Source organism: Diadema antillarum, unplaced genomic scaffold, assembly GCF_040938485.1.
Source record: "Diadema antillarum isolate AM-2024a unplaced genomic scaffold, OU_Dant_1.0 scf00000202, whole genome shotgun sequence".
Taxonomy (NCBI): domain Eukaryota; kingdom Metazoa; phylum Echinodermata; class Echinoidea; order Diadematoida; family Diadematidae; genus Diadema; species Diadema antillarum.
The window spans coordinates 932,521-951,736 of NW_027271091.1; the positions used below are offsets into that span (position 1 = coordinate 932,521).

General features: G+C 39.6%; 1 protein-coding gene across 1 annotated transcript in view; it reads left to right on the forward strand.

Annotated features, from left to right (window-relative positions):
• Positions 1-19,216, forward strand: part of LOC139723906 (pleckstrin homology domain-containing family H member 2-like) — a 106,459-nt gene that overhangs the window by 19,307 nt on the left and 67,936 nt on the right. Inside the window, exon 2 of the mRNA XM_071635110.1 lies at positions 16,320-16,382. Within this exon, the coding sequence (XP_071491211.1) occupies positions 16,320-16,382 (63 nt within the window). The remainder of the gene's footprint in view (positions 1-16,319; positions 16,383-19,216) is intronic.

Genomic DNA, 19,216 nt, shown 5'->3' on the forward strand with positions numbered 1-19,216 from the left:
ATGTAAAATATCCTGGGTTGCAATATGCAGTGAGATCAACCAACACTGCAGAAAATATGCTATTTTTGTGAGTCAACTTTCACTTGCTGTTTGGATTGCTGGGACCTGCACTCACACAAGAAGTATTAAATGCAGCTGACCAGCCAGGGTACCCACAGTAATGTTAATACAACCAAGGAGGAACTACATTTGTAGGCAAGCTTGCCTAGCACATCTATAAAAAGTGTGTGTGACCATACGCAGACTGCCAAGCCATTCACTCGTGTGTATTACTGTTGCAAAAAACACAAATTATTTCTTAAATTCTCTTTCTGTGGTGACATTGCTAATATTTGTTGCAGCGTCAATAGAAACAATTGATTATTGCAAAATTCACCCGATACATTTTTTTTTCCAGTGAGTATGGGCCATATCACAGCGCCTTCATCCTCAGCTTTTATACTTCTGGCCAATTTTAACAAAAAATATATACATATTTGTTGCCATGAATCTTATTATACCCTTCATGGAAACATTCCTATGTCATGATATTTAGGAAAGTTTGTATTTTTTGGTCTTCTTTGTCTACTTGTAAATGTAGCAAAGTTTAATTTGGTCATCACAATCCAGAAAATCACAGCCTACCTGTCAGTGCATATGTATTGGTTGTAGAGGTAAACCAGAGATATGTCAATTTTATGTAAGAATGAAGGGCAGAATGAACAGTCACACTTACACAGCACAAGCTCTTTCAGTTCAGCTGCTGCATCCTAGCTGAAAGTGTATCCTAATCAGCAGATAAAAACAGAAGAAATAATGCGTATATTATATTATGCATATTGTGTGTCGTCCATGTGTTATAAACTGCATGTACTTACCTTTAGACAATTAAAAACACAGTTGTATTAACTCCCCATTTCTTACCTCACTGCCCCCCCCCCCCTCAAAAAAAAAAAAAAGGACCAACAATGACGCATTCCTTGGGGATGACGAATTTCGGTCACTGGTCATTCTCATTTTCTGTCCGTTGTGTACATCCTGAGAGTGGTCAAAATATTGTTTTGGTCTGTCAAATCAGTACCTGGTCAAGTCTTTAAGTTAATGAGCAAAATGATCAAACCTGCTGACTTCGGGCTACAACAACCTTCAGACTATCAGCAAAGGTCTTTCATTGTTTGTATTACCAGATGTTTTGAGACCAAACATTTCCAAAACAACAATAACTTCTGCACACGATTTTCTCATTTCCCGTCACTTGCACTTCACACCTCTACCGTGCAAGAGCGGTCAGAAAATTCAAAATTAAGTTTTATATGTTGTTTGGGAGTCAGTGTGAAGTTTGTTTGTTTTTTTCTTGGGGGGGGGGGGGGACAGATAAGCACCAGAAATTGCTGTAAAAAGCACAATCTATATTTTGTATCAATTTGAAAAAGAGCCTTGTGTTTCATAGTATTTTTCTACAAGAATCAGCTATTTATTTTTTTCATAATCAGCAGTTAGAGAATCATCTCACGGGAAGAATGGGGTTCCAGTGTGCATCGAAGTTACAAAACAGATACCTAATGAGCATGTTATGCCTTCAAGTTTGTTTCCAAACAAATAAAGTGTGAATGTCCTCTCCCCTCCCCCCTGGATCCCTTTCCAGTTGAGTTTATTTCAGTAACTTCTTGGCTGTGCTCTTTCCTTCTGCTGAGCTGTGTGCCTTTAATCTTTGTCAATATTTTGATTCCATTCACCTGGACTTCCTGATAGCTATCAGATAGGATAGACTTTTTGTTTTGTTTTGTTTTTACCGTGTGTGCCCTAATCTTGCCATTAAATGGAGCAAGTTGTGAAGGAAGCTCGGCCATGACTGGGAAATAGTAAACAAATGATAGCGTGTGTACCATATGTAGACCTGTGTGAAGTAGACCCTAGCAGTAGCATGCAGTATTGCTGCACACATCTAAAAGGCATGGCTTTAATTAAAGGCCATGCAGCACAGGGCTGTTAAAATCAAGGTCTGTCAAGATTGCAACAAACAGTTTGAAGCGGGTGTTGTTCAGTGGAGATGATGTTCAGGAAGATATCATGGCATTAGTGTGCAATTACACTAGGTTTCTATGGCAGAGTTTATGAAAAGGAAAGGGAAAGAAGTTGGAACCATGACGAAGAAGTGAATAGAAACATGTATGTGGAAGAAATAAAAGATTGTAATATTGATTTGCATTTTGAGGGTTGTTTTTGGAGTGTTTTATCCTCTGAAATACAGAGCAGTTTTCTGTTTCCTGTGCTCAGGATTTTTGCACTTGTGATTCTACTGTAAAAGGGGATATTTTCGCGCTTGGCCAGGTAAGAAGAGTTTCGCGTGTTTTTAATTCCGCGGAATCAAGACATCACGCGCAGTAACATATGGCTAGCAAAAATATTCACGTGCTCTTATTTTCGCGGTAGTTTCTGGTTGCGCGAAATGCGCGAAAATTTCAACACCGCGAAAATTTCCACTTTTACAGTATGTTGCTCAGAATGCAGTAACTTCGGCATAGAGTCATCTGCATTAATTTTTTTTTCTTTTTCAGGAGAGGATAAAGAAATGAGTTTGAGCTGTAGGGGATATTGGCAGAAAAGTATATATGAGATGTGTCAGACATTCCCTGACACAAAACATGTTGGCATTAATTATATCCCAGCTTGAAGTAAGGGTATTTGTACCAGACACGCTCATCTGCATGCGCTAGTGAATGATGTCTGTTACGCCGTGTTGCTTTTGGACAGCTGTCATTAATATTTGATGACAAGAATCAATAGTCTTAATGATGCGAATCTTCAGGGATATCTTTCAGACCTTCATGTGGAAGTGAGCATGGTTGTATTCTTTGAGGACCATGATAAGAAAGTGGGTTACTGGCGATGAGAAAAAAAAATCTGGTTTGTTGCCACAGGGCAATTATGATGCTGCAAGAGTACAGTCACTGCATGGACAAGGCAAGTACGTGGACTTCCACCGAAATGTGGAAAAGTGCATGTCACCTACACTGAACACGTTACCCTGATGGTGTCAATGACAACGCTCTGTCGGAATGTGACAAGAGGTCATTAATATTTAATAAAATCAATATATGCCAATATACACCAGGGCATGTGGTAGATCTTACAATAACATGCATTCAGAAGGGTATCTATACTGGCAGGGTTTGGCAGTGGGCTGGGGGGGGGGGGGGGGGGAGGGGGGAGTTGAAGTAATAGTTGAAATTTAAGTAGAAATGAAGAAATGTGATGTGATATTCATGGTCAGTATTTTCCAGAGTACAACAAAACAGATAGCCTCGGCCATAAAGAGAGCAATGTAAATGCTGTAGGGCAGTTTGTGATTTGTGCAGTGACACACAAACTGAATTACTCTTGATTGAAAGATCAATCATAGCTAGGCCTGTGAGTGTGAATGGATAACAGTTTTCATCATTCATCTGTGTGCATCCTTCATTGCGGCAACAAATTCCACATTTGTGAACCAACGTTCTGGGTAATTGACACTATTCTCCTCAAAACAGTCTTGTGTTTGTTGATTATTTATTTATTATATCATGCACAGGTGAATCCACAGATGATTTTTATTTTTTTGTGGCCTAATAAAGACGTTGAAGCATGATAACCATAACCACCTTCAAATTGGCAAAACCTACAATACTTGCTAGACAGGTTTTTATGATATTCTGGTATCATTGACAAGTGCAATTGTAAGTAGATAGGTGGATGATGCTATGGTATTTATGAGTGACTTTGATGCAACTCATATACACCAGCTGCAGCAAATAACAGATTCAGTGCTAGCGGTCAAATACTATGCCTCGACCCATTTAGGCAGTGACAGTCAAATACATTGCAAGTTGGCACATGACCGAGTTTTCCATTAAAAACCCATTCCAATGCAGGAATGTTATTTTTCTTTTCTCCAGTATTAATACTCCTTGCCTCTGCTAGAAAGATTTATATATATATATAAGGCCTTGATACGCAGTGTTGAAATGACACGAGATAGATTTCAGATCTGGATATAGTTATGTACAATATGCTGGTTTAACAGATGTGAAATTTAAATGTCTGTTTTGTCAATGGAATCCTGCAATTTGCAGAGCTGTTTACTTGATCAGTCACCAATGCGCTTGTGAAATAGTAGCCACACAACAGCAGAGAATGTTTCTAAATTTTGGAGGCTTAAAAGTTTTCTTCGAGCAAGTTGTGATTGAATGTGTGATGGAGTTACAAAGAGCTGATTGCTGCGTATAATCAATGCACCTGTTAATTCCAAATCACCCTAATTGCGCAGTGCTGCAGCCATTAATATTTTAGATGTCGTCACTATTTGATTATTGTTGATCAATACTGGCGCATCCGGGGCCACACTATAGCCAACCCCTCCGAAGCTATTATGGTTGATTCGCGGCGTTTCCTGACGTCGCTGCGCATCTAATGTATGAGTAATGCAGCCGGCTGTTGACTCATTTCATTTTTTATAGCCGGCCAAAGGAGATCGGAGATGGCAGAGCATAAAGATCGAGGCTGGGATGATGATGATGTTGATGATGATGATGATGATGACGATGATGATGATGATGATGATGATGATGGTGATGTCGATGATGCCGATGATGCTGATGCGGTTGTGGAGACACTGGTTTTCTTGGCAGAGTGTATCATGACACAATCCACCGGGCAGATTTTCTCCGAGGCCTGAAATCTCTCTCCCCGTTGGTTACTGTGTCTTGGCCTTGCCCACAATTTCCTGACATAGAAAGTGGGCAACTAATGAAGGTCTGTAGACAGGGACAGCACAAAAGTATTGTTTGCAGCGGCTGCCACACAGCACTAATTAACTCATGCCATGTGCTCATCATAGTATGTTTGGTGGCATTTGAATAGAGTCTGTGCGTCACTGATTGTGTACAATCGGGATGAGGTGGGTGTAACAGACATATTGCATTTTCCATGACATGTTGCGACATTTTTTTTTTTCTTCTCTCCCATCCTCCTTATATCTCCTTCCCCCTCCCTCAAAAAAAAAAGGGGGTTTAAAGGACAAGTTCACCTTCATAAACATAAGGATTGAGAGAATGCAACAATGTTAGTAGAACACATCAGTGAAAGTTGGAGGAAAATTGGACAATCGATGCAAAAGTTATGAATTTTTAAAATTTTTGTGTTGGAACCGCTGGATGAGGAGACTACTACAGCTTGTGAGTCATATGCGTACAACAGTATAAAGAAAATGTAAAGAAAATTCAACATATTTTCACTTTTTTCACATAATAAAAGAGCACTTGACTTGGCTCTTTCTAAAGGCAGGGGGAATAATATTACCCATAACATTTGTCGGTAACGAGTCGGGGGAATGTGAACTTTTTTCATAAGATAAAATTTTGTGAGATTCTCTTTATATTTTCCTTATATTGTTGTACGCATGTGACATCTAAGTTATTCACACACTGCGGTAGTCTTCTCATCCAGCGGTTACGGCACAAAAACTTCAAAAATTCATAACTTTTGAACGGATTGTCCGATTTTCCTCAAACTTTCAATGATGTGTTCTACTAATATTGCTACATTCTCTCAATCCTTATGTTTATGAAGGTGAACTTGTCCTTTAATTTCCTGCCGAAAGGATATCTCATTTCTCAATACTTTTCACTTGAATGTGTCTGAACAAACTACCAGTGCAGTATGGTTCAATGTTTCACAGCATTTTTTACCCCTTTTTCTACCCAGTAATGTAAGAAATGCATCAGAAAGGATGGTACATAGAATTTCATGATATCATGGTAGGGATGTAAGTGCATATTGGACCATGTAATGATTTTTACATAATGTACAATATTTTGGAGATTATGTGTAAGAGTATGATTATTGATCCTTGTCATATTTTGAGACGGTATGCAATGTCAAGATGGAGGAAGCAGAGTGGTATGTGAGCAGTTTCTGTGGACTGACAATTAAGAAAACTGCTTGTTTTAGGTAAACACATTGCAGCATGAGTAGTAATCTTCTACACTGTCATCCCTTTACTTTAGATTACAGTTTGACTCACACAAAATAGGAACCAGTTATATTACTTTCTGTCTTAAGCACAGATCTAAACTGGTATGTGTGTATGTGTTTGTGTGTGTGTGTGTGTGTGTGTGTGTGTGTGTGTGTGTATGTATGGCCATGTGTGTGCGTGCATGTATGTATGGCCATTTCACCGTGATGCGCTCAGTTTCCAATGTGAAGTGACTGCACATTCGGCATGCAGGGGATGAATGATGCTGGTGAAAACAGCTGAAGGCAAATAGATGGACACATGAGGGAGGGCTGCACCATGCATTTATGCATCCTCCACGCATAACATTCTCAACCCCCTACACTGCTGCTTCGCTATGGGCCGCAAGTGCGGGTGAAATTAAGATCAATTGAAAGATGAGAGGAAAAAGGGGGGGGGGGAATACACACACACACAACAATATTCTCCAGTAAACCTTTTTTTTTTTTTTGAATCAACAGCTGCGCATCTTTCGTTTTTGGAAATTACCGCCTTCCCGGAAGTTGTTCACATTGAGGGAGGAAATTGAGGCTGCCAAAACTGCCGGTAGCAAGTCGACACGGTGTGTTACTAGTATCAGAAGACAATTAACCTTTTGATCACCATCATCTGAAAAATTCCATTGACGTGGCATTGGGATTGCAAAGAAGCAGGCTGCCAATAGTAATGACAATTCAGTACAGTAAGAAAAGCATGCATCTCTCTCAGACAATTACAATGTGTGTGTGTGTGTGTGTGTGTGTATGTGTGTATGTGTGTGTGTGAGTAGGGAGAGCTCCCTTTTGCTATCATTCTGTAGACATAATATGCAAGCATGTGTCTTTATTAGTATTATGTATACCCACATGGAGTACCTACATGATCGATGTACATTGTATGATGAGGCGGGTCTTTGGGGGGTCTTTTGCATCATCGATTCTGGATATTTAGATATCTATTGTCTGAATGAACAGATCTGTGGATGAATAAGTGGGGAAACAAAGTCATCTGTGCATGAAAGCGGTACATGAGTTGTACAAATCACATCAACTGGCAAATGTAGACAAGAGTTCGGGGGGTTAATTCAACTATTAAAGGCCAGATAATAATCAGGAGACAAGATGTGAGTTGTAGCAGTGTAGAAGCAGAACAAGTAAAAGAGAGCTAGACTGCAGTGGGACAATGGAAGGCTTGTCATAGAGGTAATGGCCACAGATTTCAAATCATTGTGATTGTTCTTCAAATGCAATCAATGCACTGTAGGTTAAACACTGCAGATCTCCTGAAGATATCACAGTGTTTGCTTCTTAAAACAAAACAAAACAACAACAAACTTTAAAACATCAGCAGCTTACAGAGAGTATGATCCTTTGATCTTTAAAAAAAAAGTTATGTAAAGCTCTCATTTCTATTTCCAGTCATTTTGAATCATGAAGTATACAAATTTTACATGAAACCAAATGTTTGATATTTGCAAAAGATACAGTAGATGCATGTGTGCCTTTTAGGATGGGAGCAAGAGACAGATATATATATTTCAAGAAAGAAAATGAGATGGTAGAAAAGAAAAAGTGGACTGGTGGAAGGACAACTGACAAAATGCAGACAGACAGAAGGAATGAAAAAGGAAGGAAGGAAGAGTGAAAGGGATGGTGGCGGAAAGAAAGCTGATCGATGGCTTGGAACACTGGATTTGGCCAAGCTGCAGAATCTGTTGACATCTTGCCTAGATGCCTGCGCCCCTAATGAGCTCGTAATTCAGGGGTCAGGGGAGCTCAGCCGATCGGAGCCGCTTCAATTTCTCCTTCCAACGTGCATCCGAGACAGATCAAAAGCCCTCCGGCTGCCACGACCAAAGTGTCGCTCAGCCAGAATGTTCTCCGGGTTCCGATTCCTTTGCCGCGAGACTTGGAGCCCGTGTCACTCTGTATTCTCGTCTTTCTCCCCTGTCTCCATGAGCAAAGGCTGCAGCATCCCTGCATCCAGTCTAGTGCATGGTGAAAATGTAGCGGCTTGGCTCATGCCATTGAACGCATCGTGCCAAGCCACACGCATCAGTCGTGTACAAACTTCATCTAGCAGACTTTCAAAAGACTGTATGTTAACTCGGAGAGCTGCAATTTAGACATGGAACTCGGGCTTCTGATCTTTCAAATGTTCAAGTGCAAATAGTATGTGAAGGGCTGTCAAGTGCGATAATTATGATCAGGTTCAAAATTGCAAGCTCTCTACAGCATGCTACAAAGTGAAATACATTGTTTTTGTTGTGTGTTAATTCATTCAACTGTTAATAGTTGTCCTGCATGAAGGTTAAACACTTTGGCTGTGTATCAAGCATCATTCTTCTCTTTCCCGTTCAATTTGGCAGTTTACTGCTGATAATCTAATTCTTTTTATGTTTTGTGCAAACTTCTTAAAAGCAAAAAAAGATTGTGCTGTGTGGTTAAATCATTATCATTATTTTTGCAACCAAGTTTCATGGCAGAAATGCTGGTATAGGCCCTGCTTATGAAGAGTTGAAGAGACTCATCACACACCTCGTTATGGACTGTCTGAGTCTCAGTGCAATAAATGAGTAAAAACACAGATATGATTTAAAGGTAGGGGATACCTTTTACAGACCTCCCAAAATGCAGCAAAACATTAAATATGAACCTTAGGAGACTTGCTTAGGCCACTGCTTAGAAATTTGGAAGTCAACAGTTATCTAAAATTTGAATAATGCACAAAACTCAACTACTCAGTAGTTCTGTGTGTCAGCCACACTTAAGCCTTTTTGTTGCATTCTTCTGTATTTGAGATCTATAAACACAAATCTAAAAGTACAAGAGCTGATGTAATAACATATAGAGTGTGTGGTAAGAATGTATATAGAAATGTTTGTAAGTGTTGATGAACTTTCTTCACAAAATATACATGATGGACACACATGCAGTACATGGGTCTGCAAAGGTAGCCTAGTAATGTACTGGAATTTACGGTGAGCCCCGAAAACAATTCAATTCAAAATCTAACCGTCAAAAAAATGTACTAAATGTTACCTTCCACTTTCAATACTTTATGGGAGTTTCTAAAATGATATTCTCTTCAACATACCACTGTATTTATACAACTCTTCATTTAAGGCGTGCAAATGGGATTCCCTACCTTTAACTGTCATGGGGTAAGCTGGTCACAGGTTCAAGATGCACGCCCACACAGGCATTCTGTGGACCATACAAATAGCTATTAAATTAATTACCTTTTCTTCAGCTCTGCTATTTGTATGAGGCTATAAATCATGTGGCATACATTAGCTATTCAGATTAGTGAAGAAGAGGAGTAAAACAGAAAACAAGGAAAAAGTGGTGAAGAAAAAGAAGGAAATTGAGGAGACTGAATTTAATCAATGATTAACCTATTGAGGACGAGTCCCGAGTATACTCGGGCAGGTGTCTATGGGAAATGCATGTTGTAGCAAAATCAAACTGTCCTCAACGGGTTAATATGCGTTGCTTTTTCAACTCAAATTTTGGGATAGCCAGGCAACATGGCTTTACTCATCGATGTATACTCTTGAGTATAACTTGTCGTATAAACCGTGTTGATTATTAGCATTTTATTGATGATTTATGTAATGAATGACTGTACTATCATTTTATCAATTTAATATGGCAGACTGGCTACATGTAGTTTCGGCATAAACATGTGCACCTTTGTCTTCTTTTGTAAAAATGAGTAGCAGGCTCAGACTCTTTCTCTTCTCATACTAAGTCTAATTATATCTTTATTTTAAGTTTTGCAAAATGAATTTTATACATCAAAGTCTCCTTCTTTCATTGAAAAGTCATCTGTAACAACAGCAAAAAAAAAAAAGGGGGAAAAAAAAGAGACATGTCATATGTGCATGGAGACATACACCTTTTCCCCCTGCAGCAGAAAGCTAATACAGCCTACAGTCTTCAAATAAACTATTCTTTCATCAAGCCCCAGTGAATGAAAATTCTTGGATCATGAAACATTAATTACATATAGTTTTTTTTCACTAAAGCATATTTTTTCTTGCAATTTGGGCAGTTTGTTGATATGATGCCCTTTTATGGGGTAATTGTCAGTGTGTTTGATTGTTGTCATGGCACCATTATGCATGAGTTTGCTTTAAAAAAGTGTTTGATTATCTCACTACTTGATTTGACTCCCTTCCCCTTTCAATCTGCCCTCACTGTGCAATTAAATGTAAACAAGAGCATGGGAATAGACTATATAGCAGCATACCTAAGAGATTGTAGCCCTGTTGAGAGAAACACACATCGTGGGCTTACTGGGATATTCCCTCAAAGGGAATTCTGGAGCTTTACTAATGAATTAAAGGGAAGGAGAGAGAGGGGAGGGGTTGGGTTTGACAGAAGAGACGAGAGACAATCGATGGAAAGAGAGATAGATGGAGAGATAGAGAGGGGGGAGAGAGAGAATACAGATGATCATTATGATCGTTTCCAATCACTTAATAGATGGGAACATGGTGTCTGTTCGCATTTGACTGTCCTAATTTGATGTGATGATCCATTCAGAATGATTTTTTTAGTCGGCGGCCTGACTGCTGAGTTGAGTTGGCTGTGGCACACGGCTGCCTCGCCGTCTCTCCCTCTGTCTCTATCTTTCTCTTCCTCATCCTTTTTTTCCTTCTTCTTCCTCTCGATTCGAGGCAGTTGAGGGAAGATAGATGGCTTGCTATCAGTATTTGAACTTGTCAAGGCAAATCATTAACTCTCGCAGAAGATGAGATATGGGCTTACTGGAAGACTAGACCATATTTTTTTTCCTTTAAATGTAGGGTGGGATGGAAATGGACTGACATCATCTCTTAATCTATGACGAAGCTAGGCATATAAGCTCTTGAGTGCTTCTCCCAATCTGAGGCGGGATTCACGGGGGAAACGAACAATTTATGAATGTTTACATGTCCCGGACATCGAAAATGTGAAGTTGCTGGGAAACAAATTGTCTTTCCTAAAAAGGTGTTGTCTTGCACTGCCGCTAGAGGAGGTAGAAATGAGAAAAAGTCTTCTGCATTGTATAAATTTCTGAGTCCATTTCTGAGTAGCAGCAGAAAGAGATTTGCATGTGAAGAAAGAAAAAAAAACCCAAATCAAACAATCAGATGACAAGAACATTGATGGAGTTGAAGCAAACCTTTCATGCATATTATTCAAATGAGGGAGGGAAAAAATCTCTGTTAGATGTTAAGATACCTGTTTAACCCTCTGCATGCTTTGGGTGCCATTTGGTACAGAAAACCTTGTAGCATTGTATAAACTGTCCAAAGTCCCTGGCACAGAAAGGGTTAACAGTCATATGAAGCTACATGTTTGATGCCGCTCCTTCATGGGCGGGAAGCATGGTTTTATGTGTAGGAACAAAAGCATCTCTTTGAGTGCTTCTTTTCCAAGTGCTATGACATGTGCATCTGTGTGTGTACAGGATCTTGTAGAGTGCATCCACATGGCAGATTGTGACTAATGATATGGCTCAGAGAAAAGAGAGCTAGACACCCCCCCCCCCTCCACTATCCAACAATAGTACACAGAATTCTCTGCTTTCCGTCCTTTTATTCTTTCTTCTTGCTCCGCTGATGAACTTCATATATTGCCATGACTCCTCGATGCAGGTGATGATGCGATATTCCTCACCGGTATAATGGCTCCCATCATGACTCAGGAGGTTGCTAGCTGGCTGGCTGGCTGGCTGGCTGGCTTGATGGCTTGATGGCTAGCTGAACAAACCTACAGAAGCCTCCCTGCTGTATTAGAGTGCTCGCTGGCTGGCTAGGAGGGGTGTATGTACGCAGCGGACGAGTGGTAAATGTTTGGATGACGTTAGACGATTAGACATGTGATCAAAGATTCCTGGTAATTGCCGAGTCCCAGTGAGTCATCAGCCATGTAGACCATTGGTGCATGTTCACACACACACACACACACACAATGAAATGCAGATGCATGCACACGTGTAAACACAAGCACACACATACACTTGCTCTCATCCACCACCCCCACCCCAGGCATAGTCCTCCCCCTTCTCCTGTCTGCTTTGACATGGAGACAAAAGAATGGAGTTTTCTCAATCAATAGAAAACTGATTATCTCCGTACCCCTCCAATCCTGTTATCCATTTTTCTTTTTCCCACAATCCCCTCCCCCACCCCCCCCCCCCCCCACTTCCATTTCTGTGTCATCATCCAGATAGACAACAGGTTCCATCTGGAATCTTTCCCCTTTCCATCTCTGTATCTATGTCAATAGGTGTGATAATCACTTTTTGTGGTAGCCTGCTGACTCAGCAGATGTCGTGAGAATGAAATAATCTTATCATTGGCTATTAATTCCAACAGGGAAAGACAAAGGAGTGTTTTCAGGCTGTGTCATTTGCATTGCTACCATGTGACATGCATTCTCCATCTGTGAATGTTGTGATAGTACAGTATCAGTAAGCTATAGCTGTTTTATCTTAGGTAGATGAGAATGTATTTCTTACTTCAAATTTGTATGTGTTTCTGTGTAGCTTCTTATTTTGACGACAAACAAGTCTAGTGTTCTCTCAAATTGCTCTTAACCTAGTATGCAATTTGTCAATATTCCTTGATGAAATTAGGTGGGTTAGTTTGAATATGTGCCTACCTTCCTTGGCTATGCAATGGTTTACACATGACACATGTGTTTTGTTATGATTCTTGCATGTAAGTGACAGTGTTTATAAATATCATGTCTTGTACAGTAATGCAAACATAAATGAGGCATGGCAAGTAGCACCTTAATATTGCAGTCATTGTATTCATTATTGTGTCTTTATTTCTTATTCTTTATCAATATGTGCATATAGTTTACATCACAGCATAACATTTTTAATCAGATGTGTAATCATTCTCTTTGAGGAGAACAAGAGAGAGAAAAAAAGGGAAACGATATTGACAAAAGATACATAAATGCATGAAGTGAGAGTGAAAGACAGATATTGAGTGTTAATGTGTGTGTCAGTGTGTCAGTGTGTCAGTGTGTCAGTGTGTCAGTGTGTCTGTGTGTGTGTGCGTGTGTTCGTGTTTGCACATTAAAAAAAAATTTGTTCATTCCTATCAAGACACAATGGATAGAGCTTGGATAGGGAGGGGCAGATGATATAAGGCATGGATTGGAAGGGGGGGGGGGAGAGGGAGGTAGATGAGTGCATGCAACGGGAGAGAAAATTGCCTGAGATGGGAAATAGTCTCAAGTTTCACGTTCGTATGTCGTGGTGGACTTGGGTCTCGCAGACAATGCCCCCTTCAAGAAATCAATCTCATTCACCCCCCAAGATGCGTGATGGGGAGAGTAACAGGGTTGATGTAGGGATGAATGTCTGTGCCTGAAGTTCGTGTAGGCTTTCTACTCCGGTCTCCCAGTCCCACCCACTCAGAGTCTGGATGTACTCATTCCCTCTTTCTTTCTTTTCTCTCTTAAGATTAATTCCTCAACTTCGATTTCTCTGCATCTTTGTCTCCTACTTCACACATTTTTTTTTGTACTCTTTTTTTTTCCCCTATTAAAGCCATCCACTCTTCTACGTTTTGCTGTCTTGCTTTCTCTTCTCTGTAACCGTATCTCTCTTATTGATCTATTTTTTTTTTACCTATTAAATGTCTTGTAGTGCTGTACAAACAGATACTGTATGCAGCATATATTTCTAAAGGTTTTTATTCTTACAAGTTTTGTGAATCAGGTGCTATTGGCAAATTTAACAACATGCGATATGAATGCCATGCGCATGTGTTCAGTTTTCCATTCGTTACTGTACTCCACGATCATGAACTAAACTACTCGCAAAATTGTTGGGAAATTTAGTTATCCCAATTGCAAAAAAATTATGCTTGCTAAATGTATGTAGTATACAGTTTTTGTCATAAAGATATGGAAATCACAGGCACTAGCTATTTAAAGCAGACCATTTGAAATGATAGAAGCTTGTCCCATGTGCTTATTTCTCTGGGGTATCACATTTCTTTCTAGTATTCAGTCAGGCTTTTTTTTCTAATAAGTTAAAGAGCATTTGAATCCCTCCACTAAATTGAAAGCAAAAGATGAAAGAGTGGAAATGATATTCACATGTACTCATGGAGCTTTAGTTTTGCAATCTCTAGATCAAAAGCAGTGACTAATGGGTGCAGATATTTTATGTGATCACAGGTCTTGAAATTGATACATGTTTAGGATCATCAAGTCTGTTTGCTATTTTGTAAAGCATTGGTGAAACTTTATTTCATTGCATTTCTTTACCTACATTTCATATTTGCAGGTATACGATACTATCACAGCCAGGGCGTCGCTGTGCAATCGAGAGTATATACGACATAGTCATGTGACTTTTTATCTAGGGTTATTCCAGGACTTCTCAATATCCTGAGACAGCCTGCCATATTGCTGGTATTGTGTGACTGGTTGCAAACACACAGTGATGGTATCAGTAATATTCACTAACCAGGGAGGAGTCCAACATACTCTCCTCTTACAGGCTCTGCCTGTCTCTCTCTCTCTCTCTCTCCCTCACTCTTTTCATTGTAATGAGATAGACGGATTAGATTTCTTGTGCTTCCCTTTCTGTGCCCCACTGTGTGAACCAACACAAATTGCAGTATGTGGGATCATGGGATTCCCATGGGTGTGCTTGGATGATCTGAATGCAATATTCATTTCGACGTCCTGCAGCGTGTGACTAGAAGGGGAAGAAAATAATATGCGGAGGAGTTGAGAGGGAGAGAGCGAGCGAAAATAACTTGATAGCACGTTGTAGATCATATTGTCAAATCTGCTCAATGCATCATGAAAAATGATGACCTTATTTGACAAACACAACCAGCTGAAGACAAACATGCAGCAGTTAGGCTGCATCAGAATTTTGAGAGGCATTGATCGTTCTTCCATGAGTTGAAGGTTGTGTATTGAGATCTGTGATATCATTTGTGTATTTCATCTGTGCTGATTACAGGTTAAAGAAGTACACCTATTTATAATATCTGTCAAATGATATCCATGGTAACAAGAAAAGGCTTGGAAATAGTCGCGTACAGCATGACATTCAATGCATAGTTAGAATAATTTGCCATTTATGTGGTCAGGTATTTCTCTTTGATTGTTAATGTTGAATACATAAAACAAGCCCTAAACATACAGAGAATATAACATCTAAAGAACATTACTTCTCATTGGTTCCAACAAGTGAAGTAACGCAATGATACTGCCGGTGTAGTGATACAAGGGGGAAGTATTGGACAAGATGTATTTGTTGTATTATGGGATTTGTTAAAGGCAGTTGCTAATTCAGGGCTGCCAATGCTGGAAACTAGTTGAGAGTGAGACTCCCATAGGCCAATGCTATAATTTAGGAGTCAAAATGAGTGAGATCTACAGAAATGCATGCAAATGAAATGAAGTTTTAGAGTGAGAAAGGACCAAAATGCGTGAGTCTCGTGCTCAGTGCGTGAGAGTTGGTAGCCCTGCTAATTTCAGTATAACTATAGGAAGTGAAGAGGCTATTGTTTCAGAGTGGTTGGCTCATCAAAATGTCATTTAGAGAGGATGATTTAGATCTTCTGCTCAAAAGATGGTTCTTGATGGGGTCAGGAGGAAATATGATAGAGAGTGTTCCCATTAACCCCTCCCCCTCCAAGACATGATGCTCACCCATAGATTCATGCACTAACTACCATGGTCCTAAAAGCATTGGGTTTATGAGCAATGTCATTGACATTTTGTGTATCTGTGTAAGTCACTAACTTACAGCTTTGTGTGGAATATGAGCACAGAGCAGTAGATGTGTAGTTTTCAATATCAGTAGGCCAAGGAGGTATTGATCATGCCTTATTATAACACAGTCTATTTTTCTTGTGACATATCTCAACTGATCTCAAATATGATTTAATTTGTCTTCTATCATCTTTAATTCTGCATGTGCCTTAAACATGAGCAGAGATGCCAACTGATGCTTTTATGCACGATACTTTTTATTTTCTCCGAAAAAAGTTACTTACTACACACGTCTATTGCAGGAAAGGGAAAAAATACCGTTTTTCCGACAAATATCTGCCTTTTCTGCTCTTAGAATACTGCAATGTTGGTTATGATGTTGGCATCTCTGCACATGTTGACTGGACTTTTTGGCATACTGACATCATCTAGCCATACTAACCACTGTATTCCCTACAGGGATTCTGAAACCTAATGTGTATATCACTTTGCACATGATGCACGAGGTCTATTGTCAATGAGCTGATTAATGTATTTGTATCAAATGTATTTTTCAGATGCAAGAGCTGGAGGAGAAGGTTCAAATATCAACAAAGCGAGCCGAGCAAGCAGAAAAAGAGGTAAGATTATGCATTTTATTCTTTAATTGTAGGCCCTACAAATATCACAGGTTGAAAGTTTAGTTTTGAGATAACCTTTAGAAAGTAAATTGACAGTTTAACTTCCCAGTTTACAAATAAAAAGAAAATGTTTTAAGCCATCCTGCTTTCTTCAATGTAGTCTAGTCTGTTAATGTATTATATCTTGATTGATGCAATCCGGGAAGTTTAAGAAAATGCTTTAAACTGTCCCCCTTTCTATGATATAAATCTATCATTGAATGTTATAATCTCTTGATTAATGCATTCTCTTTGTGTGCTGTGGATATTCTCAAGAAACGAAAGTGAAACAACTGTATGGGATTGCGTGTAAAACCAAATTGCATGACTGCAGCAAATACGTAACAAAGGTCACTCGCAGTTGTTTTGAATATGAAGTCATTATTTTGACGGCGACTCACAAAGTTGCTGACACATATGTCAGACTGAACCAATCGTTGCGAGGACGACAAGATGGTGGGACAACTGAATGGCTCCTTCGTGTCAGTTGTCGTGACAACTTGCGCTTTCTGCCCCTGATGTCAGGTGCGTGGTGGCGGACAGGTGGTACCAAAGTTGGTGCGGTTACAGTTTTGCCCCAGACACTCTTCTGTAGTGCACAAATTTTCATTGAGTTGGAGAGAATCTGCTGAGTATTAACCCCTTTCAGATGGTGCAGCATTCGATGGGTGCAGTCGGGTGCTGTTGAGGTGGCAGACCACTGGAGGAGCTAGCTGAGATTCGGGGTTCATATTTTCAGGGGAGGTGATTTTCATTTTAGCATGAGTAATTTACTGTTGATATGCCAGGGGATCAGCCCTGTTTATTTTATTTAGAGATGAAAAGTGAACCAATTGGGTAAGGTCCAACTGAAAGGGATACGAGGATCATCGGTGACAAATGCAAAGTGTATGTTTAAACATGCAAGGCAATATGAGGTAGAGATTGAGCTTATTATGCTACAATCCCCCTCCCCCCCCCAAAAAAAAAGCAAAAACAAAAACAAAAACAAATGTCAGCATTGAAAACATGAGGATGGGATGTACTGTATGCTGGAAGATGCTCCCTCTCTCCCTATCCATCTCTTTCCGTGCCGTCTTGAGTATGGGTTACATCGGTATCTGGTACACTAGCTTGTCTTCCGACTGTTGTAGGTCAGCCGTAACAAGCATCCCCTCTGGCATTGAATCCCCTAAGTCAGCCTTGTATAGCCTACCTTCCAGACATTCATGAGATTTTGGAAATTCAGTTTTGGGAAGATGAGAGGCTGAATATGGTTTGAGGAAAGGAGATGGAAAAGGAGAAGCTGTTTCCAACTCCTTGTGATTGCAGTAAATACTCATAGGTAGATTTTTTTTTATTACTATTTTAATCACAAAAATGCTTGTTTGCACTTATTTCATTTTGGAATGTTACTACAGTGCACAGTATTTATGCAAGTTAACTGAGAGCTTCATCCATGTAGATAATGTTACAGCTCCAAGAGCTACTATACATCAAAATTAATTTTGTCTGTCAACATTGCGAGTACATTTCTTTTCTGAAATGAGAGAAGGTGCTTGAAGAATATATTCTTGCAGAAAAAAAACCCATGAATCACTACTTTTGCTTTGGAGGGTGTGGAAAAGACTTGAAATGAAGTCAGCATGTAGGCAATACTCCAAGAGCAAGTTTTATCATTATTGGGTATAGACAATCAAGCAAGGCTTTACAGAATAAATTCTTGCTGCTCTCGGAGAAATATGAAGAAGCTTCAAGAGATAGACGCTACAGATAGGGAAGAGAAAGAGAAGGAGAAGGAGTAAGAAGCAAATCTGAGAGAGAACTGCTCAGGGAGTCAAGAGCGCTAAAGTTTCCCCCTAATGATAGCCCCACTCCCTGCCAGCGTAATTTAAAGATGGCTGGCGGTGCAATAAAAATGCTGTCCGTGCCCTCGCCGACTACATGGTAGAAACATCACCCCACGTTCTCCTTTGCCCGACTGTGCAGGCCGACACTCTGAACGCCTTGCCATTCCATTTGATTCTTGCGTGCAGCAAGTAAATTCTGAACAGAAAACAGGTTCTTCCTATTAAACACTTCGGAGGCGTTTTCTTACATCAGAGGCATTAACGTAAGAGTGGTGATAAGATGTTGTGTGACAAGGATTGAATATATTGCCCTGGAGTTCTCTTATTATTGACTCCATCAGAAAAATTCAAAATGATGTGAAAGTGGTAGGGATGCTGTGGAACTGATAACATCTCCTTGAATCGATAGATAGTAAAAATAACTGAGTGATAGGTGGGGGTCAGTGTGTATTTTGTAGTAGTTTATTCTGTCTGAATTGTTCCAGGAAATAAGATTGCCATCTCTTAGACAACACATTAAATGTTTTGATCAAATCATATTTTAAACATGACACAAAGTCCTTTTTGACTCTTCTTTGCAAAAAGTCAGGTATTATTGGAGGATTGGGCAAAAGTTTACTATGACTAGTACATACAATGTACTTTTCGTCCATATGATTACAATTCTTATTATTTTAGACAGTCTTTTACTCTTAGTTAAAGTCCATTTCTGTGAGTGCATACTTCCCGAAAAGGAATATATTTTGGGCAAATATTCCCTATCCAAACTGGTACAGTTGTACGGATTCGTGGAATACAGTAGTTCTTGGTTCCATTTAATAAGAATGTGGTTGTCTGTATATCACTATTTGTAATGAGAAGGTTCTGTTAGTGCCCCAGGTAATTTTGCCTTTCATTTTTGTTTTTCTTTATTTTGGTCCTACGTTGCATCAGTGCTCCTCATCTAACACTCTGTTCAGAATTTGG